Source organism: Odontesthes bonariensis, chromosome 22, assembly GCF_027942865.1.
Source record: "Odontesthes bonariensis isolate fOdoBon6 chromosome 22, fOdoBon6.hap1, whole genome shotgun sequence".
Lineage (NCBI taxonomy): Eukaryota > Metazoa > Chordata > Actinopteri > Atheriniformes > Atherinopsidae > Odontesthes > Odontesthes bonariensis.
The window spans coordinates 6,589,840-6,615,489 of NC_134527.1; the positions used below are offsets into that span (position 1 = coordinate 6,589,840).

At 42.0% G+C, this 25,650-nt stretch overlaps 1 protein-coding gene and 1 long non-coding RNA gene across 2 annotated transcripts in view; both read left to right on the top strand.

Moving 5' to 3' along the window:
• The first annotated feature begins 272 nt into the window (after window positions 1-272).
• LOC142372949 (uncharacterized) lies at window positions 273-10,909 on the top strand. Its single transcript, XR_012768364.1, has 3 exons — window positions 273-376; window positions 10,585-10,679; window positions 10,822-10,909. It is a non-coding gene; the product is annotated as an uncharacterized LOC142372949 (long non-coding RNA).
• A 1-nt stretch (window position 10,910) lies between these two features.
• Window positions 10,911-25,650, top strand: part of igsf9a (immunoglobulin superfamily, member 9a) — a gene marked incomplete at its 5' end in the record, with an annotated part of 47,612 nt that continues 32,872 nt past the window's right edge. Inside the window, 4 exons of the mRNA XM_075456514.1 lie at window positions 10,911-11,022; window positions 18,698-18,844; window positions 21,399-21,547; window positions 23,860-23,971. Of these exons, the coding sequence (XP_075312629.1) occupies window positions 10,911-11,022; window positions 18,698-18,844; window positions 21,399-21,547; window positions 23,860-23,971 (520 nt within the window). The remainder of the gene's footprint in view (window positions 11,023-18,697; window positions 18,845-21,398; window positions 21,548-23,859; window positions 23,972-25,650) is intronic.

Consider the following 25,650-nt stretch of genomic DNA (forward strand, 5'->3'; position numbering starts at 1 on the left):
TTGCCATTTCATCCTGTGTCTGCACAAACAAACACAGCTTTGGCTTAAACATTGAAGAGTTTGCACTGCTGTGGTGTGTTGGTCTACTTTGATGTGCTGAGTCCTTTGAACATAAGGAAACGGGAACATAAGCCACCGGTGTGGCTGGGGGAGGAGGCGGGGGGTGGGATGGACACGGCCGGGGAGCGCGCAGACGCGTCACCTGTGCGTCAAACGAACACCTGTGGGCTGACAGAAACTCGCTGCTCGCGTTTCAAGCGTCAAAGGGACGAGGCCCGCTTCCAGTTTGCCAGACGGTGACCTGGTGGAGTAAAAGAAACACGCAGATGATGAGTTTGTGAGGGGGGAGATTCTCCACTAACCGAGCTACAAGCAGGTAAGATGGAAGCGAACTGGATCTGAGAGCGCTTCTGACTTCCTGCGGCTTTGGAAGGAGGAGAAACGGATGATTCCGAGCTCATACTGGGGAGAGCGAAATTTCCTCTCAATCCTCTGATCTGTGTCATGCATTTAAACGTCAGTAATGAGGTCTCTGTGGGGGGGATTTTCATTAGAATGTGGCATAAGAAGTCAAGAAAAGCCAATTCGCATGACCAAACTCAAAGCTGCCCAATTCAAACCGTGTGCTCTTTTATTGTGGCCTGAGTCTGTGTTGTTTTTTATTCCTCTGGTGGCCCCTGGTTTAATTGGGTGTGACAACCTTTATAATGTGTTATTAAGCTCTCTGGACCCTCTGGGACTGCACACACACACACACACACACACTGATAAGTTGGTGTGTGAGAACCTTGCTTCAAAAAGCCTCTGAGAGAGTGCTGTTTTTTCCCCCAATATCTTTTCTATTCAATACGTTAATTTTAAAAGCTGTAAAGCATTGTTTGGAAATATATTTCACCCAAATGGTTCAGAAACAAGCAGAGCGTGTGTGCTGAGAAGCATTTGATTCTTATTCCCATTCAGTGCATTTAACAAGGACATGGACTTTCTTTCCTTCTCTTTCATGTGATGCCTGTGTGCCTCATTTACCCAGTAGGGAAAAAAAAATGTGGAGCCAGACTGTAAAGAGCTGCAATACAAAAATATTTTATCTTTATTTTTATTTTATTTCTTTATTTTTTTTCTGTACTATTTAGTTTGTCTGAGACCAAAGTCTGTCTCTGTTTCCGCAATTATGGAAGAAATATTCTTGTAATTTTCCCACATGAGCCTCATTTAATTATCTCAAAGTCTCTTCCTGGTTTGATTGAGTCTGCTCAGGCACCAGCTGGGTGCAGTTTATGTAATACTTTCCAGAAAGTTTAAAAGAGGCAGCTCAGTGGGAATTAATACAGCGCGTTTGTCGTCATGGACGAGAACATAATGATTACCACTTGAATTGTGACCGTTTGAAGCAGTCTGAAGTAGACACACATTACTGCATTACCTTTTGTTGCCGGAAGGTTGGAAAAACTCACTAAAACTGATATTTTCTACTCAAAGCCCCTGAATATGTAGTGTTAAATAAAGGGGCATTTATTAACAACGCTTATTATTAGAGCTTTGTTGGCAAAAAAAAATAAAAAAATTGTTAGTTATTAAGGATTCAACTGATCAAGTGTCATTTCAAATGTCGCCAAATCCTGATTGGTTCACTGGAGTATGTGACCTCATTGTTTACCAAGCCAAGCCCAACCCACATAAAAGCATAAAGAGGAGCCACCTGGGAAACAAAGTGTGAGACATAGAAAGGCTCAAACTGCCATCAAACTCTGCAGTCGCAAATCTGATATTTAGAGTTGAGCCTTAATTTGACTTAAGCACTAATCATTCGTGTTTTCACTCCGAATTTGACTCAGAACACCCTTAAACCCAAAGATTAAAAGCTTAATTGCAATAATCTGTGCATTTTCCTCACAGCTTTGGATCAATTCGACAGCAGCCAGTCACATTGCAAGAGCTCTGGGGAGAGGCGCGCTTTGCAATGCAGATCAGCAGAGGACAGCTCGCCTTGTTTTCCCTCAGATGCAAAGACTCTGCGGCCGTCAAAAGACATGCGGATGAAAACACTGAAATGATTTAGCACTGAAATAGTACATAATTGCTCCAAATTGGATGGCAGTCATTTTTAAAAACAACTTTAATGGATATTTCAGTACATCACACCATTATGCTCAGGGTTAGTCATTTGGAAAAAACATTCAGCTGGAATTGGATCTGCTGACTTGTTCAGGACTTGAAAGGCAGAGTTTTACTTCAGCTTCACCAGGAAATTGTCATTCTTGACTTGGGACTTGCACCGGGGGCTTTACAAGTGAGTCATTTTAATAGATTTGGAGGAGAAATGATTGTGGCATTCACCCTGTTTCATAAAAAAAGATTCCTGATGTTTGTGTTCCGGTCACAGGAATGCTTACAAAGTGAGAATCTCTTTATTTCCCCTGTTTTATCTCCCCTTTTCAACCTGTCCTATTTCCTCTCCACAAGAGCAAGCTGCACAGAGGGCTCCAACTGTATGTGTGTGGATTTAGAATAAAAAAAGTGAGCTTTTCTCACCCATGTGCAAGTCAGGAAAAAAATAAGAAAGCTGATGGCAGCCAATGCGGAAGGGGGAAAAAAAGTAGAGTGGCAGCACAGTCTCAGAAATGTCAATGAGATTGGGCTTAAATTCCCATTGTTAGAATATGGTAGACTTTATACAACATGGTACAGCTGTAGATGCTCAGAAAGACAGCAAGAAAATTACATTTCAAGTCAATCTAAAGTTTTTTCAGGACTACTTAAAGCTGAAAGAATGTGATTTAAAGCTTCTTTTTTTTTATTATCTGATTTGAAATGCTTCTCTTTTAATGCAGATGCGTAACATTGAAATAACTGTCCATCGAGTTCAGAGGCTTGCATGTCACTCTTTTTCTCCTGCTGTGCCATCTTAAACGGGTCAAACAGGGAGACTTTTGATTCGCTCTTCCTCGTGTAGTGTCACAGGTCAGCTCTTTATCAGGAAGGGAACTCCAAAGTGCATCCAGCCTCATGGCCTCCACAGCTTTTGGAACAGTCCAGATTTTCCTATCTAGCCATAATAGCCGGTTGATGTTTTGAGCTCTAATATAGGGACTGGATAGTGTAGTGGTAAGATTGCTGACCAGAGTTTGGGTGATGATTACGCTAGTCGTCCATTGTTCAGTCAACGCAAGCCGTATCCAACGCATTCAGTTCATTTTCAATGAAATCCGGCCGATCGTTGTCGCCGTGCTCGCAAAGCATGCTGGGATTCCGGCACGGCGAGCAGGGGACCGGCGGCACGTCAAAATGTTGGGCTCGCCCGAAGTTTATGCAAATTTGCCACGGCAGCCGTAGTGCGTTACCCAATGACAGTAGATCATGTAGGCGTGTCATGATAGGTTTGTCGTGACGAAAGCATTGCGGAGAAAAATCAAAAATAATAAAGATGGAGGAGTGTTTGATTACAGCGGTTAGCGGGTTCCCCGTTTTATTCGATCTATCCCTGCCATCATACAGGGATACAAACATAAAAGACGAGGCGTGGAGGAAGGTGGCGGAGATTGTGGGTGTCCCTGGTGGGTTGACATCTGTGTGAACTGTACAAAATTACATGAACACCTTGCAAACATCATGGCCAGTAATGTATGCTAATGTAAAAGGCTAGGTCATTCCCCTGGTGGTCTTCGTGGTGATGAGCTAGATATGTTATATTATGTATAGTAAAATAATGAATGAAATAAATGAAGGGCATCACTCAGTTTTTTTCCCCTTTGTTTATTCACCCCTGAACGTTTCGGGTATTGCTCATGTCATTGCTATTGCGGGCAAAATGAACAGCAGCAGTGGCCAGAATGGCTGTGCTAAAACGATTGTAGGCGAATAAACACACCTAAAACATCAGGCAATTGTGTGAGCATCTCCGCTTTTGCAGTAAAGTAATGACCATCGTAATGACCTACGAAACTGGGTGTTTCGCCTGGTAATTCTGGGCCCCACTCGTGCCAGGAGCTCATCAAAGAGCTCGACGGAGAGGCGAAAGTACCTCTGGAAGAGGTCGGGGTGCAGCCGAAGCTCCATCACCAGCCGGTGATACTCCCCATACTCCTCCCGGGCAGCGTTGATGGGATGCACCCAAAAATTTGGTGATCTCCTGTGTCGCATCAGCAGCAGCAGCACAATAGCAGCTCTCCTCGCTCGCAGATCCAGATCCATGGTGCAATATGAAATAATGTTCCATTGCTGACGATTTATATACATTAATTTCCCTCCAAAACTCAAATTTTTAGAGGGAGAAACTTTGGTTGGTTAAAATCACAAGTTATTTACTTTCCCCCGGAGCCATTCTACCGTATGTTCTATCTACAACTTCGTATACACGCCCCTCTGTAGTAGCAACACGTCGACACTAGGCATCCAATCCGGCGAGTTAAGTTGACGTGACGGAACAATGGATCTCTACCGTTAACCTTAACCATAAATATGAAAACAATTATTGAGTTAAGAGATTGTAATAGCTTTCATACTCCCCCAGCCATCCCTCTATCACCATCATAACTTTGTAGTTTCCCAATATTTGAGTCTTGGATTAAATCCCTATAAATACTCCCACAACCGGCTGGATTATTGACGACCTGGCAAACGGACGGCGGTTTGTGTGTCTGAGGAGGCGGTCAGACGCACAGGAGCACCACAGGGGACTGCACCCTCTGAGTCGCATCATTCTAACCGTTGCCAGGCCTTGAAGGAATTGGCAAAGTTGTTTCCATTCCCCCAAATGTGAATCAAGTTATCTTCGAAACAGCCAAACAACAACCTCAAGCAAGCGTCTAAACTTCTTTTGTACATTAGTTTTTTTTCCTTCTTCGGCATCTCTTTCGGAGTGAGAGAAACGATGTCATTGTCCAGCATCTGTGGACCCAAGTAGCTATCATACTTCCAGTTGTAAGATCAGGTGTTCTTTTTGAAAAAAAAAAAAGCTACTTTGATTATTAAAATCCTCTAAATCGGTTATATTTTTAAATGTTCTTTATTGTCAAATGTGGAGATGCGATATTTCTGATTTGGAGTTGGCACAGGTTGTATGTTGAAAATAGCCTGGATTCTCTCTGCCTGGCTCCCAGCTCGGCTCATCTGCTCCATGCAGCTTAACATGACTTTAAAATAAATAAATATATATATTTCTGTGTGGTATCATAGCAGAGCCGGGGGAGATGGAATCATGAAAGCTGTAGCTTTGCAGTTAGAATGTGACACAGCCTCGTCTGCTGTATTTTATGGGTTAAACTTGGCCAACTTGTAGTTTGAGAAACTCAAAGTATGTGAAGATTTCCTTGAGGAGAACATGTGTTGGTTGCGTCCGTGGTTTGATGTCCAAAGCTATGAACTGTTCATCAATGGATGTTCATATCTAAGTGATCCAAATAGGGAGAACCATTTTGCGCTCTTGACAAAGACGTGTCTCCATCTTTAATCTCACCTTTGTAACTTTGATTTAACTCCATGTCTCCAGTCTCTGTTGTTCAGCTGCGTATAAGATTGAATATTCTCAGCGGTGTCTTTGAAGCAATGTTTTTCTTAAGTTCAGAGCACCATTTTCCATGAAGTGTTTACCTTTCTGCAGTCGCAGCACATTAGCAGTCTGACCTTTCCCCCTCTTTTTGTTTGGTCTCGGATGCCCAGTTTAGGTCACTGGCAGATACAAACGGGCTCAGAATAAACCGAAACCACTGATCAAATGCCCTTTGTTTAAAACCGTCTTCTGGTTTTAACGGTGATGTGCTAAGAGGAGACAGAGCGGCTGATAAATCTGTTGTCCTGCCTCAGTCATGATTGATAAGCTGGTGTCCTTATGCAGATTCAAATGGGAGCAACAGAATTTTTCTGTCACTGACAGTTCCAATTCAGTCAGCTGATGAATCTGCGTGAGACAGGGTGCTTTCTTTTGAGAGCTACTGGCTCATTTATTATAGCCTTAAACATTTGCCGGAGTGCTGAGCTGTCACCGTGCTTATGTTTATGCACATCCTCGGTGTCAGAGGAAAGTGTCTGAAGGAAAAGGGCTCCAGACGAGACATTTCCCAGCTTACCAGGACTTGGAGCTTTGTTTTGTTGTGATTTAATGACAGAAAATGTCCTGCGTCTTAATGAGATTTTCTTTTGCCTCTCATCTATCTCCTTGCTGGGTTTGCCTCACTTTCTTTCTCTTTCCGTCTACAAAAGTTTTTCTTTACTGTCTACAAAAGTTTTTCTTCTCTGTCGTCTTTTTGTTGTTGCCAGCGCTGATTCACTGTATTGCCTTTGCTGTTTCACCAGACGCACACAGATAAGCCTGACGTCACCACAGCAATTAAGCCCTAAGTAATATTTGTATTAATCTGTAGCCGTCTGCGTTTGTCATTATTTCAGTCCTTATTATCTCCACTCTTCTGAGCGAACAAGAAGCAGTCGATAAAGAGCGAGAAGCAGATGCTGAGCATCTGCTCGGTATGTGCAAAGCGAATGACGCTTACCCGTGGCAGAGTGAAGAAAAGAAGCAGCAGAGTCATAATGCTGAAGCATCTCCTTGGCTGGGCTTGCTCAGGCTCCATAAACAATGAAAGCCTGCATCAGATGTGAAAAGTTTAGGATAAAACTTTGTTTTCACAAAGCTCCACGGGTGAAGGACGCGGGGACGGGAGTGTTTATGTTCTAATGAGCTGTGATTCACAGACGTGCTGCGGACTGAGTTTCTTTATTTTTTTTACTTTCACGTTGATTCTCTCGAAGCTCTGTGCATGCTGTGCTGTTTGCTGAAGCATGGAAGTGTTGAACCGGGCACAGCAGCTGTTGACAGCCTGCGTGATTGTTTTCTACCAGTGCAGACTTTGCCCGAGCCATGAAATGTAAAAGCCTCATAAAAGCTTCATGGCCAGGGACGGAATATAGGGTATGTATGGCCACTGGGACAAGAGTGTGTTTTATTGCTCATAGTCAGGGGGGGTGCAGAGGTTGTTCAAGACGGCAAGGACTTCATTCATCTGATCACGCAGTTGTCAAAATCTCCTTGTTTATATTTATTATAGTCATGGTTTTCAATTGGTTAGAATGATTGTCTTAATGCACGTTCCAAATACACCTTAAAGGGGTATTTTTTAATACTAACATGGGAGCAGGCAAACATGCTGATATGCAATATTCATTCTTGCAACTATTAAAAAATTGTCTGAACTTGAAATTGGAACTGTACTAGCCTTGCCACAGGTAGAGTGTTCCAGGCTGAGCTGGAATTTACTCAGGGTGGTCTGCCTTTGGCGGGAGGGTGTGGGGATCTGCATCGGCCGTATGCTTTTGCAATAAAGTGATATTTAAGATTCCACGTACTCGTGTACTATAACGCAGTTCACACTGACAGTAACAGCAGATAACTTGGGTCTTGTCGAGAGAAGCTCCTGTGAGGGTTTTGAAGAGGAACTTGGTCTTTATCCATTTTAGCTTCTTTTTCTTCCTGTTAAAAGGGAGTTTTTTCCTTCCACAGTCGCCTTGTGCACGCTCAGGATGGGGGATTGGATCGAAGAGAAGTTTCGCTGCCGTCTGTTGGTTTCTTTAGCTACGCTACTTTTTTTTTAAATTGGCCTTGTATGTATGAATTGGACTAATTTGGAATTTATTTGGTTTTATTGGATTCTGATTGTGTTGTGATTAATTGGATTGTACCTTTGAAGTGCTGTGAGATGACATTTGTTGTGATTTGGTGCCATATAAATCAAATTTAATCGAATCGGTCAAAAAAAAAAAAGAGTGGCGTTAAGAGGAAGTTTTGTTAGAATGTTCTAAACTAATTAATTTTAACAGCCCTGGTTATAATGTAGCTATTTTTCATATGGCTGAGACAGATTTCATAGATAGAGGAACAAAACATGAAATTATAGTCATGTGTCATCAAAAACAACAGAACACACAGTGTTAAGTAAACTTGTATTTGATCTCTTTACTTCTTTAGCTGTGGTGGAAAGTCAACAGCGAGTTCCCACATTTACTGTTGAACGGAGCCCTGAACGCAATGACTTTTGAGTTTGTCCGTTTGTGCTGCAGAGCACTACAGGCAGTAGTGTCAGAAAATGTCCGGCACGGGTCTCTGGGATGAATGGAACTTCTGTTTGGCCTCTTCAGTTTGAACCTTAGCACAGTGAAAGTGGTGACGCCAACACTGAAGGCATGACTCTAAAGCTCCACTTTGGCTCATCAGATTCCCAAAAGTAAACACGCTGTGGTGGGGCCGAGTGGGTGACTTTCACTGCCAGGACACTTTCCCTCTGCTCAGTGTGAACAGACCAACGGCAGCGTTGAATTCAAATCCTAATTGTTGATTTGTGATGCGATTTTGGTTCAGTTTCGTTGAGTCTGAACTTTGATTTGTGTGCTTTTAAATGGTTTCAGTGACTGAGATTTGGATCTGCTGCTGAGGATTCTGTGAAACATTAACAATCAGTCAATATTTGTGAATAGGGGCGTGTCTCGCTCTCAGAGTTTACGCACCCCACGAAGAGGGGAATCAAAGCGATGGTGATACTGCAGGGTTGAGAGCTGCTGTCAGTGTTACACTTCCATGACTCGTCTTTCAGCTGTACAGAAACAAAATGAGACCTGATGATATGATGAGGTTTAGTTATGGTGTCCTTTCACAGCTAGCTGCACCCATAAGCTCTTTCATGTTGACAAAAGTATCAAACGGTGAACTAGAGATAAGCATAGAGGTCTGGGACAGTATTTCTTCAGTGCATAAAGTTACTCGTGCAAACCTATGGAGAGAGTTCCAGCGGAAAATAGTCCACAGATTCTTTAGAACTCCGCTAATCCTTTCCAAAATGGATCCCAGTCAAACAGGTACATGCTGGAGATGAGTCTGCTAACCACACACATATATTTTGGAAGTGTCCCCTTTTAGACAATTTTTGGAGGGAGATATTTGATTCATTAGACAACATATTTGCTTCTCAACTGCCTAGGAACCCGCTGCTGGTCATCCTTGGGGCCATCCCTGAAATAGAAAAAATAACTTTTATGTTGAGACTCCAAAATACACAATTTACAGGTGGGTGAGGAATGGGGTTAGGTGAGGGTGGAAAACTCTTAAAGTTTATCAACCTGTGCACCAGGGCCAAGAACTGTGAGAACTGTTTCTTTTACATTGTCACTGTTGTCTTTGTTTTATGATCTAGCAGAATGGGGAAAAAAAAAAAAACTGTTACAACTCGAACATGTATTTTTCTGTGGCGGTGTTGTTCAATAAAAAATAAAGTTGGAAAAAAAAAAAAGTATCAAATGGGTCAGGGAGGACGTGGTGAGAGCGCAGGAGGCTGTCATTGCTCCGTCTGTTGCTGAGGAAAGCTGTGAAGACTTCTCCATCTGTGAGCTACAACTAAAAGCAGCACCAGGAGACACTGAGAGGATATCTTTACTGCTGGCCCGTAAAAGTTGTGGCATTTTTTTTTACGTCGTCATCGACCCAGACTGTAAGGGTGTAAAAGTGTGTTTTAAACTATGAGGACTTGGAAATGATTAAAACATTTCCGTGGGTTTTCATCAATGTGTTTTAGTAGGAAAAGGGTCAGTGACTCGGTGCTTTCATCAGTTCAGACAGAGAACGCCACGCTGCCTCAGATGTGTTCATCAGTGTGTGTGAATGTGTGTGTGATAGTGGGGGGGGGGGGCTGCAGAGCCTGCAACACTGCATGGACAAAGATGTGTATGAGTGTTGAATGTGGTTTGTGGTGTTAAAGCGCTTTGAGTGATCAACAAGACTTGAAAAGTGCTATAGAAATTGGGTCCATTTGCCAACGCCATACATTTAGTTTTTGCTTGGCACCTTCGATCCACTTCTATTGATTCTGGCACCTTGCAGCCAAAGACTGCTCGAGCTTTAATCATTTGGTGTCTCTATTTTATACAACCCACAAGACAAAGTAGGGCCTGTTGCCTTAACATTGTAAAGCAGTGTTCAGGGTCAGCAGTAAAATGTATTTCAACAGAAAATTTGCACTGCATTATCTTGCTGTGAGACAGCCATTTTTTAATGTTAAACTCAAAGCATTGTGTCAGCACTACGCTCCCTTCAAAGCCTCAAGCCTCCAATGACAAAGATGGCCGTTTTACTTACGAGAAGGTTGACGCCGCCTCTTCATTCTGACATTAGGTTTCACTCCTTGATGCCTCGCTCTCCCGTCAGCTCAGCTGGACTCTGTCCTTGAGTGCTGAGTCTCTTGGGTGCTTCAGCCAAATGTCTTCATTGATGTGCTCTCCCAAAAACACTTAGATGCTGCTCCACACATGACTCCCCAAAGATTTATTTGACATTTATGACATTTACGTCTAGAAAAGGAGATGGGGCCAGGTTTTCTGGCTGCAGAGGCGGCTCTGGCCATTTGTGTAATGACATGGGATGAATTCCAGTTATTGGAAAACTGTATAAAAATTTGAACGCTCCTTCCCCCTTTCTGCGAAATTATGACAAAAGTGACAGCTCTGCTATAGCCTTTTTAGCTCGGAAATCTGTCACAGATGGCTGTCTCTTGATGTGCAGCCCAGGAGGTGATGTGAATGTGACACCTGTGTCTCTTTTGCCAACAGACTGAGCATGCTGCGGGTTGTGTGAGTGACAGATATGGAGCCTGCGAGATCACATTGGCAGACTTTCACTGTGGTGGCAGTTATTTGTCACTTCCGTAAGTACCTCCATTGTTTGTTTCAAAAGACGTTTTTTACAAACTACTATATTTCCAGCCAAGATATTTGCAAAGCTTTGCAAATACAGTGGTTTACTAAAGCTAAACTGTGATTTTTTTTTTCTGCTAATAAACCAAACAGTGGTTGTCGAAGGCGTAAAGTCAGAGGTCCACGGAAAGGTTGGAAGCTTGGTGGAGCTGGAGTGCAGTGTTCCTTCATCGGACCCGGCGGCCGTGTCCACTGCATCCCTGCATGTGGTGGAGTGGATTCGACAGGGATTTGACATCCCAGTCCTGATTAAGTTTGGATCCTATGCCCCCCGAGTCCATCCACATTATGAGGGTAAGCGCCTTTCATTCACTGTCATAGCTGTATCTTTTCCAAAAGTACATGTGTTATTTTGGTATTTTTAAAAAAAATTTAAGCCCGACGTTGCTTTATATTCCACCAGCTACGCTTTGCCGCATGCAAAGTTTGGGAGCTACTTCACTTCTAATAGACAAAATGATGATTTGTTGCATTTGCCTGAAAGCCCTTGACAGTAATCTCAGGTAGCAATGCTAGGCTACATGGCGTATGGGCGCACAGTCATGTGAAAAAGAAAGCGCACCCTTGTTCAATTCATGATGACATGATGAACCGTGTCATTATCTATTTCACAAAAGCTCGGCCGAAATGCAGAAGCAGTGTTTGAGAGCACCGTTCAGCAGTCCTCTCCCACTGGAATTAAAAAGGTGAGTCGTCACCAGATGCTGCTAATCAAATGCATTTTGTTTAGCAGTTCTGTCAGTTTGCCGAAGAAAAGAAATCCCAAATGCCCTGAGAAATTGCATTAAAAAAAACAAAAAAACACAGCAAATCATGCAACAGGACGATGTTCCCAGAATGTCTGAAAAAGAAAAGAATCGAGGTGTTGCAATGATCCAGTCAAAGTCCAGAGCTCAACCTGACTGAAAGGCTTTAAGAGAGCTGTGCATAAACTGATACTCATAAACCTCAATGAATTGGAACAATGGTTTTAAGAAGAGCGGGAGAGACTGATAACATCATACAAAAAATAACTACATCAAGTTATTGCTGCTGGAGGTGGTTTAACAAGCTGTTGAATGATGAGGTGTTCTTAGTTTTATCACACAATGATCACAATCTGCATTGTTCCTAATTTTTGTAAAGCCATGTTCATCTGAAGCTGAAGCCATAAGACCGAGTGAGTAGTAGGTGAATGGAATGGAATTGAATAAGAGTGTGTTTTCTTTCATACAACTATAAATGTCAGTGTCATTGGTCAGACTTTGGTTCAGACTGAGCTGTGTCCAAATCTGTTTCTGCCTGAGGAAAAAGTGTGCGCTGGGAAGTCATGAAGTCATTACAGAGTACAAAGTTAAAGCATTTTACTATAATTGTCATCACAAAAGAAAGTAGGAATTAAAGTCCCCGGTTCAAAGCCTTTCATTAGGAGCCGTTAGCCTGAGTTCCAGTTTCTTCCACTGTGAAAATGTAACCAGTATCTGGGTCTCAGAGTTTAATCAAAAGCACACCTTGATGGCCTTTCAAACCAGCTAGTTTTAAATGCAGTGAACTCTCACGTTGCATCATCATCCATTGTGCACTTTTCTGCCCACAGCTCAGAGAACAAAGACGGTCTATGGCGAAAAAAAAGGTCCTCAGTGGGCTAAGACTACCTTTGTGTGGCTTCCTGTTATCCTTTAAAGTCACAAACAATGGGACAAATGTGGTATGTCTGGGTGGTTCGGATCTTCCTTTTGACAGAGCCATTTTCTGTTCCAGAGAGATGCCTCCGGAGATATTCCACCTATGGACTTTTTTTTTCAAGTTGTTGGGAGTTTCTGACTGAGCACCACATAGAGTTTGGACTTGAGTGCATTTTTTTTTTAAAGAAAATGCCAGAAGTAGCATTTGAGATGCCACTTGAAAGAGTGAAATTAATTTGCAGAACAACACTCACGTGGGAGTTAGCAGGCTGCTAAGTTGCACTAAGTAGTTAACCTCAGCACCTTCACTACTGATGATAGATTGCAGATGGCAGCAGTAGACACTTCTTAGCTTAATTACTGCTAAGGCAACACTTAGTTTTCTTCTTACTCACCGTTGCATCAGTTATTACTTCCTGTGTGGCTAAACACTGTTTCAGCCCACGCAAATTAATTTTAAATTCCGACTGAGCTTCCATAGACACCAGTTATGTCTGTATTTTGGGGAAATGTGTTTAAAATGATAGTAGGAGGGGAAAAAAAACATTTTGAATGCTTTGAATGAAAGGAGTTCGAAACATTTCAGCAACCATGAAACTACATAAGATGGAAAAAAAAGAGGGAAAAGTTTAATGTCAGTCTGTACTTTTCTCTTTTTTTTCTTCACCCTTTTCAAAAAGGATGCCCTGCCTTAGAAATATCACAGGAGTGATACGCTTCCTAAAACAAGCCGATATCACACGAGGAGTGGCTGTTGAAGGGATGAAAAAGAAAAAAGAAAAATTAATAAATAAAATACATTAGGTGTAGCCCTAAAAGTGAAGTTAATACAAGCTGTCCAAATTAAAACCGACAAAAGTTCCCCTTTGGGTCAGGTATTTACATCAAAATCTCTCCGAAATATACCCAAAACAATTAGGTGCTGTCATTTTTAGGTACCCAAACTGGAGTTAACTGCATTTCTGGGGACTACTTTCAGATGTGGATGAACACGCATGTGCTCTTGTAACCTGTAATTTCTAAAATGTAAAATATTCCCACCCCGATCCTCCGAGTCTCTACTCTAAAATGCAACAACACCCTTGGCATCGGACTGATTGCTCGTTCAAACACAGGGTAATGAGCCGTAATCTGTGCACTTAGGTGTGTGTTTGTCAAGGGATCAGAACCTGCTTTTAGCTGAGTCCAAGCCTTTCCCGTCTTTGTGGGATGCCACTCCCTTGGCCAACCTGACCAGGAAATGGGATACTGACATTTACATAGCCATAAAGACGGAGGGAACCTAGGCTGATGTATTGCCGTAAGTGGGAGCAGGATGGACTTTAATTCCAGCCCGGGCTCATAAAAGACAGTAGGCTTTTTGTTGCTGACTCAGAAGACTAATGTCACACCTCACCACTCTGGGTGTTAGTTGAGAAGAAGCAGGGTAATATACTGGTAGGAATAACCCTGAAATTTGCCTACCCTTTGCCCCAAGAAGAACATTTTCACTCAACAAAAAAAGCACCCTCAACAGAAAAGCCCTGTCTTTAGAAGGACAGGCATGCTAATCACATGCCTCTCCGATGACAAGCGGAAAGCTATTTCTCGAGCGGTACAAAAGGTTTGCAAAAGATGCTTTGTCCATTTGGATGCTGAGCTTGGGCTTTCTCACAGGTAGAGGCTGGTCGGTTAGTAACAGGTGCAGCATGGGAAACTAAAGCTGTGGAGCCGAAACCAATGGTGTGTATTTCAGCCCCTCGGGCTGCGCATGTTCTCAGGTGTCTCAGCAGTTTGTCTTCAGGAGCCAGACTCCAACTGTTGTTTGGCTGCTGTGATTCTAACGCTTACTTATCCGGCGCTCTGCTGGGGTTCATTGTTTTGTTTCATCACTTATTCCTCTACCCCACCTTTTAAATAGATCAAGCTTTCCCTCCATCCAGACTCTTTTGCCTTTGGTGATGTGCGTAGCTTCACACAATGTGAGATACATTCGGTTTACCTCTGAGTGCTCCCCTGAGATTATTAAGAGCTAACAGGGGTTTAACAGTATTCGTTGTAAAAGAGCAAAAGATCAAAGGCTTAGATGCTGCTCCCTTAGCGCCTATGCATCTGCTGATTGAAGTAAAAAAGCAAATACAGCTGTATAAATGCACTGTTCTCAGGCTCTTCCTGTGTTAAAACCCTCCACAATCAGTCTGCATGCAGGAGTAACATGTTACTCACAGCGAAAACAGCTAATGTGCTTCCTTTCCTTGGTGAACAAATAAGAGAGCCTGCACTGGGATTACTCATGTTCTTCACAGCAGCGAGCGCGCCGCTCAGCAGCGACAGAGCTCTTCAATTCAAATTTCAAACCATGACACAGGAGAGCTTCAAAAATGCCACAAGCAACCAGGAGTGAAACCCTATCGCTTTCTTTCTTTAACTGAAACCTGAACGCCTCCCCGCCTCTTGCCAAGAGCTGACGGCATCTCTTAGAGATGATGTGGGCTGGCTGCCCGTGAACATCACATTTTCAGGGACATAAACGTCTGTGTTGCACAAAATGGTATTGAATTTAAATAATTTTTCATACAGCCCCCTGTCAAACCAAACAGGACACTTTGCAGATGATTCCCCTAAAGACTTTTACTCCATATATATATTATTTGAAAACTTCATCTCCGAAATGTCTTACATCCATTTTGGGAGAAAGAAAATCAATATCTGTGGTGCATCCTTCACTCTGAATAAAATGGAAAAAGCACATAGCGTGGCGTTCCAAATGTTTCGTTTTGTCAGCAATGTTCCTGCTTCTTAGCGAGCTCTATAGAGGACGTCAGTCCTGACCTCATAAGAAGTGTTCGAGGGAAATTTTGAAAACTTTTTTTTTTTTTTTTTCCAGCAGCACATTCGTAAGAGCAAAGCGTGTCTAATAGAAAGTGAATTCAACACAAGTACAGCAGTAGCGGCACGGTAAAGCAGATTAGGGTTCAATTCTGATTTAAGGCCAATTGATTGAAATTACTTTTAAGAAGTCTTTCAAAGACGGCATGATTTGTATGAGCGACGTCACTTCAAACTGCTCCTCGATCCATCACAACTAACAGAATGCTTTTTAAGTAAAAGCTCCCTTTAGTGAAGATGGCTTCTCATTTTTCTTTTACAAAGCCATTGTCTGAAGAGAGGTAACCAGCACCTCTTCTAATAACCTGCTCCTCTCTAATTCAAATCTGAGGACGTCCCATTTCACACTAGATTCCTCTGTTTGTTGAGAGAACCTTGAATGGTTTTGTTTTCGTGTCACCTGAGAGTGCATTAAAGGACGGAGCCTTTAGGGGGCTTCGGTTGACGGCCGTCTGACAAATGAATGCATTGTGTGTGTGTGTGTGTGTGTGTGTGTGTGTGTGTGCTGAATTGAACTGAGAGAAGATATTGTTTAGCTTGAATGTGAAAATCCTGCAAAGCTGCACTTTGGAAAATTCAAATCTGTGGGTGTGCAGAGCAGGAGAACACGAGGAGAGGTGATTATTGTCGGTGAAGGTTGAATGATGTTTATTGTCAGCATATATTTCAGGCCCTGTTGTGGCAATTAGGCAAATTTAGCACAACAAGTCAGTTAAGGTTTTGAAGGAAATTTACAGCAACAGGCTTGTAAATATACCTAAAGATTTAGGCCCCAAAGGAATCAAGTTTGGCATTTGAATATTCGTAGATGAAATGCCTCTCATGTCATTTTTTTTTAATCTATTTCAAACTGAAACCAAACTGATGCAGAATGGTGGGCAGTGTCTGATCACACTACTGGTGCTAACCAATCAGAGTAGGGGGGGGACACTTATAGCACTGTGTTAGCACTTTGTTAGCTGTTTCATGGGGACTCTAAATGTTGACTATGCTCAGCAATTAAATTTGCTGTGCTCTGGACTACAAATACATTATATGGCCTAAAGTTTAGGGACACAAATGATGTGCAACAGCGTTTCCACCCTTCATGGAAAGCTTTCCACAAGCTTTTGTGACCTGACTGCAGAGATTTGCATCTGTTCAGCCATAAATGCTTTAGTTACTGTAGATTGTTACGTTGGCCCCTTGGAATCTTGACTGTGTGCAGGTCAGATTTAGCCGACATTTTCAGCCCATTATAGTAAATGTGCGACGGTATATTAAAGGAGCGAGGTAAATAATAAAAGTGAGAATACTCCGTAGAACAGTCGTCATTGCTGCAGCATGTTACACATTTAGCGCATTGAACTGTTCAGCCTTTTTTATAATTACATAAAGCTTTTGTTATAATTGCATTCTTTTTTTTCAGTGCAGAGTGAGACTGAAGAAGAAAATGGAAGCGATGCCGTTTTATTTGCATCAACTATGCAAAGCTGAACTTTCCCTCTTTTACTACATTTGTGATTTATTGGTGCCAGCACACTAACCCTTGTCAAGCATGCACAGTTCATTTTATGGCTTCAGACATGCACAATGCAAACAACTACACACAAAGTAGGTGTGCTAAGGCTGGGAGATTAGGCCAGGATTGACCCTAACTGCGACTCCACTTCATTGTTGAACTCATCTGGCAAACCAGTGTAACATTTAAATATGTGGCAGCTACATTAGTCCACCGAACCATATTAGTTTCATTATAAAGATGCCATGGTTTAAACCCTTATTCACAAAGCTCGACTTTAGGTTTCCTTGGTGATCATTTATTACGAGACCTGCTCCAACAATATTGCGAAAAAACAAATAACCGTCAAAGAGTTGTACAGCCTCTATTGTAAAACGATTTAGTGTATCGGCATAGCTCTTGTACAATAGTTCTAAAGGTTTTCTCAAGTTTTTTGTTTGTTGAGCCACTTCAGACTGACCTCTGGGGTCATTCAAGCATCAAAAGGGCCCCTAACTCAAGGGATGAACCACTGTTTTGACTGCACATAACAGACAACTTGGCACAGAACCAGACCCATCTTTGTTGAATAATACCTTAAGGCTCTTGGTTACAAGCAGCCTGTCACAAAGACTCTTTTTCCTTTTTCTTTAGTTGCATACATCATTTTCTTTGCACCAACAAGGTGATTCCCAACGAAAACTTGGCATATCCCAGCATGATGGGCCATATATCCTTAAAATCTTTGGAAAACTTGATAACTGGAGGGCAAAAGAAGAAGATTCAGGCCTAAACACACAATCTACCTCAGATGAACAATATCTGGAAGCGATGTCCTCAAGAAATAGGAACAAAAATCCTAACGCAGGACCTGAGAGGTGCATCCATTTACTGTTCTCTGAAGCCCTATTTCTTATTTTTCACGCAGTATATAAAGAACTCAAGACTTTTGAACATGACTGTATATCTAACCTCGCACTGGACGCAATGATACGTTTCTTTTTTCTTTTTTTTTATGGCAGTAGTTGTGACATTAGGTCATACATTTACTCCCGCTCCCTCTCCGTCTCCCTCCCTCCCTCCCCCGCCCCTCCCTTCCCTTTTACCTGATGACACTGCGTTCCAACAACATCCCTGCCTCAGCACAACCTTTCCAGCAAGGTGCCATAGTGACCCATATCGCGCTGGGCAATAAACATAAGAGAGGGAAAAAAACTGCTGAGGGTCAAAGGGTAGGATTTTGAAATGTTCTAATCCCCAGAGTGTATGCTGATGTGTATTTTGCTCCGCTGTCACCCCCACCTCTTATTTCCCCCTGTGGATTTAGTCCTCTTTGGTGGCGTGGAAAAGTAAATAGGGTGTGTTATCGCTGCTAGCATACCAAACTCCAACTTCCTGGATCTTTTTTTCCCCCTGTCAGGCCTGTCCCTCCCTGCCACAGTCACTAGAATTCAGAGCCTCTGTTAATAATTACCATCACAACAGAGGCATCCCAGTGGACTGGAGCTTGCTGCAGTGTGTTTCCTGCTTGCACATTATCTCTGAGAGAAGTCTTGGTGACCTTAAATAGAGTTTTCATTGACAGTATCTCCTCAGCCGTGTCACTCCGGGCCTTTGGGTCACTGGACAACTGTGTGTCTGTTAAGGTGTGAAAACTAGATGGACAGTTGTAAAGGTGTAGGCTGGAAAAGATAGAGGGCTCCAGGGAGCCGTCACCTGGCAACCAGGGGATCAGATTTCTAATATTGTGCACGCATGTATGCAGTGTTTGCGTACTTGTTAGTGGATGTGAGGCCATTTTTAGGCAACGTTTGAGGACAGCGTTTGTTTTGGGCACGACAAGGCGTAACACACACCTGCAAGATGTCAAGTGAAATAAGCATTATGTGAAGTTTGTTCTCTCTCGTGTACCTCGTGTCAGCCCTCATAACTTTTTCCCTGCACTTTGTCTCTGTAGGCCGAGTGTCTCTGGCGAGAATCACAACTCTGAGGCTGGAGCGCCTGCAGCTGGATGACCAGGGCTTGTATGAGTGTCGAATACTCTTACTAGATAAACCCACAGATGAGGTGCGAAATAGCACCTGGACTCTGCTCTCTGTAACTGGTGAGTTGAATGCAGTTGTGTGTGTTGTGGTCTTGAGTCAAAGTGGGTATAGTGCTAAAGTGAATTGATCCAAATATAAACAAAGGGCAATGCTGAAACTTGTTTAAACGATGAAGACGTTTTGATCCAGAGGGCTCGCTTTTGCTTGTCATGCCAATCATGGATTATCTTTTACTTTTCTCTGTAAGTTCTGCTGCATGTTACACAGCAAAGCAAGACTTGGGCTGGATATTCAACCTCACTGTATCAATTTTAACAAGCTGAAAAGTGTCTGTAGCTCTCTGTGAGAACCGGCAACAACAGACACGAACTGTTGGAACTGGCTGTTTTCGTTTTCATTTTTTTATCCAGTGTTCTCTGAGTGTTGCGATTACAGATCGCTATAAATCTGTAATCGTATATATTGTGCTAATTTTACGTCATACCGTGCTAATTTTCAATTAGAGTAATCCACTTGGGCCACAAGAGTGGGCATAGCTCACTTTTAAAATTCAGTTTATCTCACATAGTGGCCCTGAAATTGATAACAGAGAAACTGAGATGAGATCTTTTAATTCTTTACCTGTCTGCAAAACAGTTGGCAGCTCATTCTCAGGCTTGCTGTTTGGGATTGACGTCCGTGGGCCAGTTGATAACAATCAAATCAAGCTAATTATCTCAGAAAGTTGTGCCACCGTGGCCTGCAAGATACAAAAGCAATACCATCCCGTGACATCACCGTAGTTGCAGGCTTGTCCAATGGGAGCTCACGATAGTTACTGGAACGGTTCTGATTACGATTTGGATTACCCACGTAAAAAAATAAAATCCTGCTCATATATGCAGATGCTGCAAACATGGTATTATACTGGAGGTGCAGCTTTTGTGATAACAAATGACCAGAATGCCAAAATCCACAGATATTGCACAAATAAGTAAAAAAGTAAAACGTCCTGCCCCAGAAAGACACCAGTCTATGGGCTGAAGCATAATAATAATACTGATAATAACAATAATAATACAACTGACATTAATTCAGGATGCTAATTTAGGTTTGACCCCTCTCTGCACTTGGCATTGTTATACTTATCTTCTACGCCGTCAGGAAATGACCTGTTTAAAAATCCATCGCCTTTCATTTCATAATCACTGGTAATGATGGTGATGATTTCAGAGAAAACACTTTTTTGTGCCTCCGGAAAAGGCCTTTTGCTGCTCTTTAGAACTACATTGTGCCCATTTAATATTACTGTTCTCTACTATTTTTTGCAAGCAGCACTGTTCAAATTTGATTTATTTATAAGATAGAAAATGTTTTTCAGCCTCATTAAGCGGTTTAAGCTTTTTGAATTTAAACCCTCTACGCTAACATTCAGGCTCCTTGGATTTCATTTAGTCTGCAAAGCACTGCTTAGGCATCCCATCTTGACAGGTGCCATATACAGGTGCTCCTTTAAACTTAAACTTTGGCAAAGGTTGTGAAAACAACTTTCAAAAAGTGTCTAAAACTTTCAGCGACAGATCAAGCAATGTGGACACCTTTAATAACCTCTGACATTCTTCACACAGGTTTCGGGAAGAAGTGTGGCTCCTTACTACAGAGTTATGATCGTGCTCGTTGATCGCTTTAAATATTGAATCTTGACATGAAATATGCATCATTATTTTTTTTCGCGCTTTGAAGTGTATCTGTATTTTGGAATACCTCTTGCTATGACACCACGCACAAACGTACAGCAGAAATTATCCGCACCCCGCAGATCAAAGAGAAGCGAGCCATTTTCTATGAGCTGGTCTGTATGGGCCTGCGGTTGGAGATGAGAATGATGATAGATTGTGACTGTATGCTTGAGGCCTTTTGTGACATGCCCTGCAGGTATGCTCTTCACTGATTGTTTGCTCTTCTGCCCAGCAAACAAGACTGTTAGTAGCCTTCACAGGCTCGAAACTCCGAGATAAAAGACCTCAACAATAAAAACTGTACTTATATGACTCATTAACATACCAAACCTTGTTTCCAGGGAGTGGGGGAAAAAATAAATCTGTTTCATCATATATAATGATATGTGTCTTGGGAATTTTCAGGTGGCTTGTTTATGTTTGCAGGGTTTGCAGAAGCTAAAAGAGAAGCCCTCCCAATGAGATCCGAGTCCTCTGAAGTTGCAGCAAAACTTCCACTTTAGCCGATGTAAAAGGCAGTGTTTGTAACTGACAATTTCCCTTAAGTTTGTGAGATAATAATGCATTTTGATGTGAGTAAACTTGGCACAGGGAAGCGCTGCTCAACAAACAAGGCTGCGCTCCTGTCAGGCTGTGTCTGATCAAACAACTGATCAAAAAGGGAGGGACAGGGAAAAGATTTATTGTCTGCTCTCTTTTTTTTATTCCTGCTGCTTGGGGGACGGTGCTCGTCTTGCCGTAAACAGGGAGGGCCTATACTTGACATTGGAGATTATTCAGCCTGATCTGGATACAGTTGCTTTAACATTGTAGTCGTCTAATATAAATGATTTATGTCTTTATTCAAAGACAGATGAAGTCTTATGTATTAACTTATATTGTATTATTTTCATAGCCTCACCCACCTTCACCAAAGCCCCGCCTCCTGTGCTGGAGGCCCTAGTTGGCAGTCATCTCTCTCTGGCCTGCGTTGCTATTGGCAACCCTTCGCCAACCATCACCTGGCTAAAAGATGGCAGTGTCATTGAAAGTGCCAGCTATCAGGTATGTGTGACCTAACTATACAACAGTGGGTAACGGATGTGATTTCAGGATATCATACACTAGAGGACTGCAGGGACAGATCTGTTTTCTCTATCTCTGTATGGAAAGAGTCCCTCATTTATAGTCCGATACGGCATTTTTAAATTGTTTTGACTGATGTGCCAGTGAATAAGCTGCATTTAACTGTTAACAAAAGGCAGTTTTGTATCTGCGCACGTTGTTTATCCACTGAGATAAATCGAAGGTGTCAGGACATCTTGAATGGAACATAAAACACTTTAGCTTTACATGAATAATTTGTATGCTTTAATTGATGTGGTTTGAAGTTGGCAGAGCTCTTTTACAAAATGGTGACGTCACTCAGTAACAACTGACAATTTAGCAGCATTTCAAAAACTGCTTGGCAGTTAGTGTTTTGTTAAACTTTGAAAGGACACATAATATGCCCCTTTTCACAAGTTGACACAATTTCCTGATGTCTTAATGAGATGCTTTTGACATGCTTTGGTCAAAATACTCGAGAAAATACAACAGCTCTCTTTTCAATCTTGAATTTCCAGCTCTTTTCATAGAAACCAGTTTGAGGGCGTGGAAAGAGCCACTCGATCCTCTCCACCCCTTCCTTCTGCAGGCCGTGTCTTATTTGAGATCAGTCCTAGAGCTTCGAGCTACCATGCATTACACTCAATAACCTGTGAAGTATGTTATTGGAGAGCATGCAGCACCGTAGCCCGAGAGCTCACATTAGCAAACAAAGCTAACCTAGCTTAGAGTACCACCCACGAGACTGACAGAAAAAACTTGACTTGGGGTTTTATTCTCAGACCTACATTTCCCTCCTCTGTAGCTCGACCACACACAGTTGTATTGATTAATCTTGTTGTGAGTCGTGTTGAGCTGGCCTAGTTTGTTAAAACACCACGCCACAGATAGAGTAAGGTAGCAGACAAATGGTTAATTCACTCAAATTTCCAAGTCATGATTCCTCCATGACACATTGGCTTCATAAACCATGGGCTTCCTTGTCACTCTTTTCCTCTTAATAAATGATTTTAGCAGCAGATAATAAGAACTGCTGCTTCTATGGGCAAAGTATAATGGATATTTGTTTTTTGCTGTTGTGCAACAAATGGTGACTTATCAAAATCTTATAACTCCCAACTGGGGTAAAAATAGAGTGCTAATAAGAAGTTAGATTGTACCGATCGAGCATCATCATCTGAATTATTTCTTGAGTTAAGTGAACTATTGGCTGCTGATGAGAAGCTGAAATGGTTTAAACTTACCAGTTCAATGGCATAGTGAACGCACCTGGACCTGAAGTTGAAGTTGGGATGAGAAAAAGATAGAGAGGTGGGATAATCGAGCTGGGAATGTGACGTAGAATTGCACTGCAGATTTGAACACCTCACTGAATGATGTATTTTCAAGCCTCCGCAGTCCCAAACAAAAGGCCCGGTGTGTGTTTTTGAGCTTTGCATTGACTTCAGACACAAAATATATGACAATAAGCTTTATGAAGAAAAAGATTTTCTCATACTGTGTTCAAGTTAATGTGATTATTCATTGTCATACACTCAATAATACAATTTCCATCCATCCATCCATTGGGCGAGAGGCAGGGTACACCCTGGACAGGTCGCCAGTCCATCACAGAGAAAAACAACCACACACACGCTCACACTCACTCCTAGGGACAATTTAGAGACAATAATACAATTTCGTGGAGAAAAATATGATTTTTACTGCAATACAGCAGGCTAGATGGGAATAGTTGTCACCTAAACATGTTGTAGTAAACAAATTCCCCAACGTGTTTGTGTTTTCCTCTTAAAGCACTCTGCTCAAACAAAGTCGTATCACTCTGTTATGTGTGCAGCTGTACATAAATGTTTAAGTAACCCTGAGCACATGACAAACTAAGTAATTAACTTGCACGCATTCAATCAAGCCTTTCTTCAAATGTAAAGATGGATTTTTTTAGCATCTGGCCGCAGCAAAGGTGCTGCAGGAACGTTGAGCTACACAAACAGCACCGCCCTGAAAAAGTCATGACTGAAACTCAACATCTGAAGCCTGCAAAGCAACATATGGAAAAGCCACTGTGCTTTGGGTTAAGATCAGTTTTATTGGCTTCCAGAGCAGCGCACTGACATAGACTGCTGCACATATCACAGCACATTCATCCATCTTACTTTACGTGTGTTATATATGTCTCTCCTCCTGTTTATATGCCCATCATATGTAATCATCTGCCTTTATTGTCTGTATCCATCCACCTCTCAGTTTATCTGTCATATCTTATTTGCCAGGGAGAAGTCTTATCTCTGCCAGCAGTGAGCATGCAGACAGCAGGACTGTACACCTGCCACGCCTCCAACTCTGAGGGAAACGTGACTCGAGTGACAAAAGTAAAGATCAAAGGTCAGTTGTTGACTGCCTGTCTATCCGTGCGTCTGTCTTTCTGCCTGCCTGTTCTGTCAGTCGCTGTGCTGTCTGTGTGCATTATTGGCTTAAAGCCACAGTAATTTACTTTTCTCTTTCTCCCTCTTGCATCACACAACAGAGTGGTTATAGTAACTCAAACTGAATTTGACCCTTATTTTGTCAATGTGCTAATATTTTCAGCATTATTATATGAAACATGGTATCATCTGGCACTTTAGAGCATGGCCTTATTGTGATTAAGTGTTGAGGTTTGCTCAGTTTTGGAGACGTTGCAGTTATTGCGGTGAGTAATGTTGCCTTTTGGTTATTAGTATTCATGTGTTCTCTAAAATCACGACTTGCTGAATGAAAAATCTAAACGTTTCTTGTTGGAAAAAATGGTTAAAAAAGGAATTACTGTATTTACAACATTTTCAGGCACTGACAGACTCCTGACAGATTCATGGGTTTTCAGGCTACAGATTTCCAGTCCAGTTTAAGGACAAATACATGAAGAATATGCAAATAGGCAACTGTGGATCATTGGATTACACCGACACAGCACACATAATACACTGTGGAATGTATTTCTGACTTCTCTCTGTACTCCTACTCCAACTCCTACTGCTGATTTTTCTCCAAAGAGCCACGACTCATCTGTAGCACGGCGCATGGGGGAATTTATATATTTTTGGCATATAGTCCCATCAAGGTTTCACTTAATTTTGAGTTTTCAGAGACACAGTGGTCACATTTGAACGAATAATCCTCATGAGAACACATGGTCTAAGTCACTTTATTTGAGCTCTGGCTGCATTTTTCTGCAGCGTTGCCACATGGATGGATTAGAGAAGACTAATAGCTGATCTAGATAAAGTCAGTCTAAAATCCCTTAGTGACCTCTAAACTGCCACTCATGCATATATCCATCGAGCATCTACAGCCCCGGTTCCAAAAAAGTTGGAACACTGTGTAAAATGTAATGGCTTGCAAATCTCATAAACCAATATTTGATTAACGACTGAACACATAAATTCATAATAAATGTTGAAAGTGAGATATTTTACTATTAATGAAATTCACTAGCTCAATTTGAACTGGATGGCAGCAACATCCTTTGAAAAGGTTGAGATGGGGGCAGCAAGGCTGGAAAAGTAAGTGGTACTAAAATTAAATAACTGAAGGAACATGATGTAACTAATTGGTTTAATAGGTCAGTAACATGACCGAGGATAGAAAGAGCACCTGAGAGAGGCAGAGCCTCTGAGAAGTAAAGATGGGCAGAGGTTCAGCAATCTGCAACAAACTCTGACTACAAATTATGGATCAATTTTAGAGTAATGTTCTACAACAAACAATTGTGAAGAGTGTTTCATTATCTGCCGCACATAATATTATCAAAAGTCTCAGAGAATTGGAAGATATCAGTTAAAATCAGTATTGGATGGCCATAATCTGTCATGGAAATCGTTGCGTGGGCTCAGGAACGCCTACAGAAATCATAGTCTGTGAATTCAGTTCATTGTACCACCCATAAATGCAGGTTAAAGCTCTACCACGCATAGAAGAAACCTTCGGAGAACATGGTCCAGAAACACCACTATCTTATCTGGACCAAGGCTCATCTAAAATGGACTGAGGCAAAGTGGAAAACTGTTTGGTGGTCAGCGAAATTT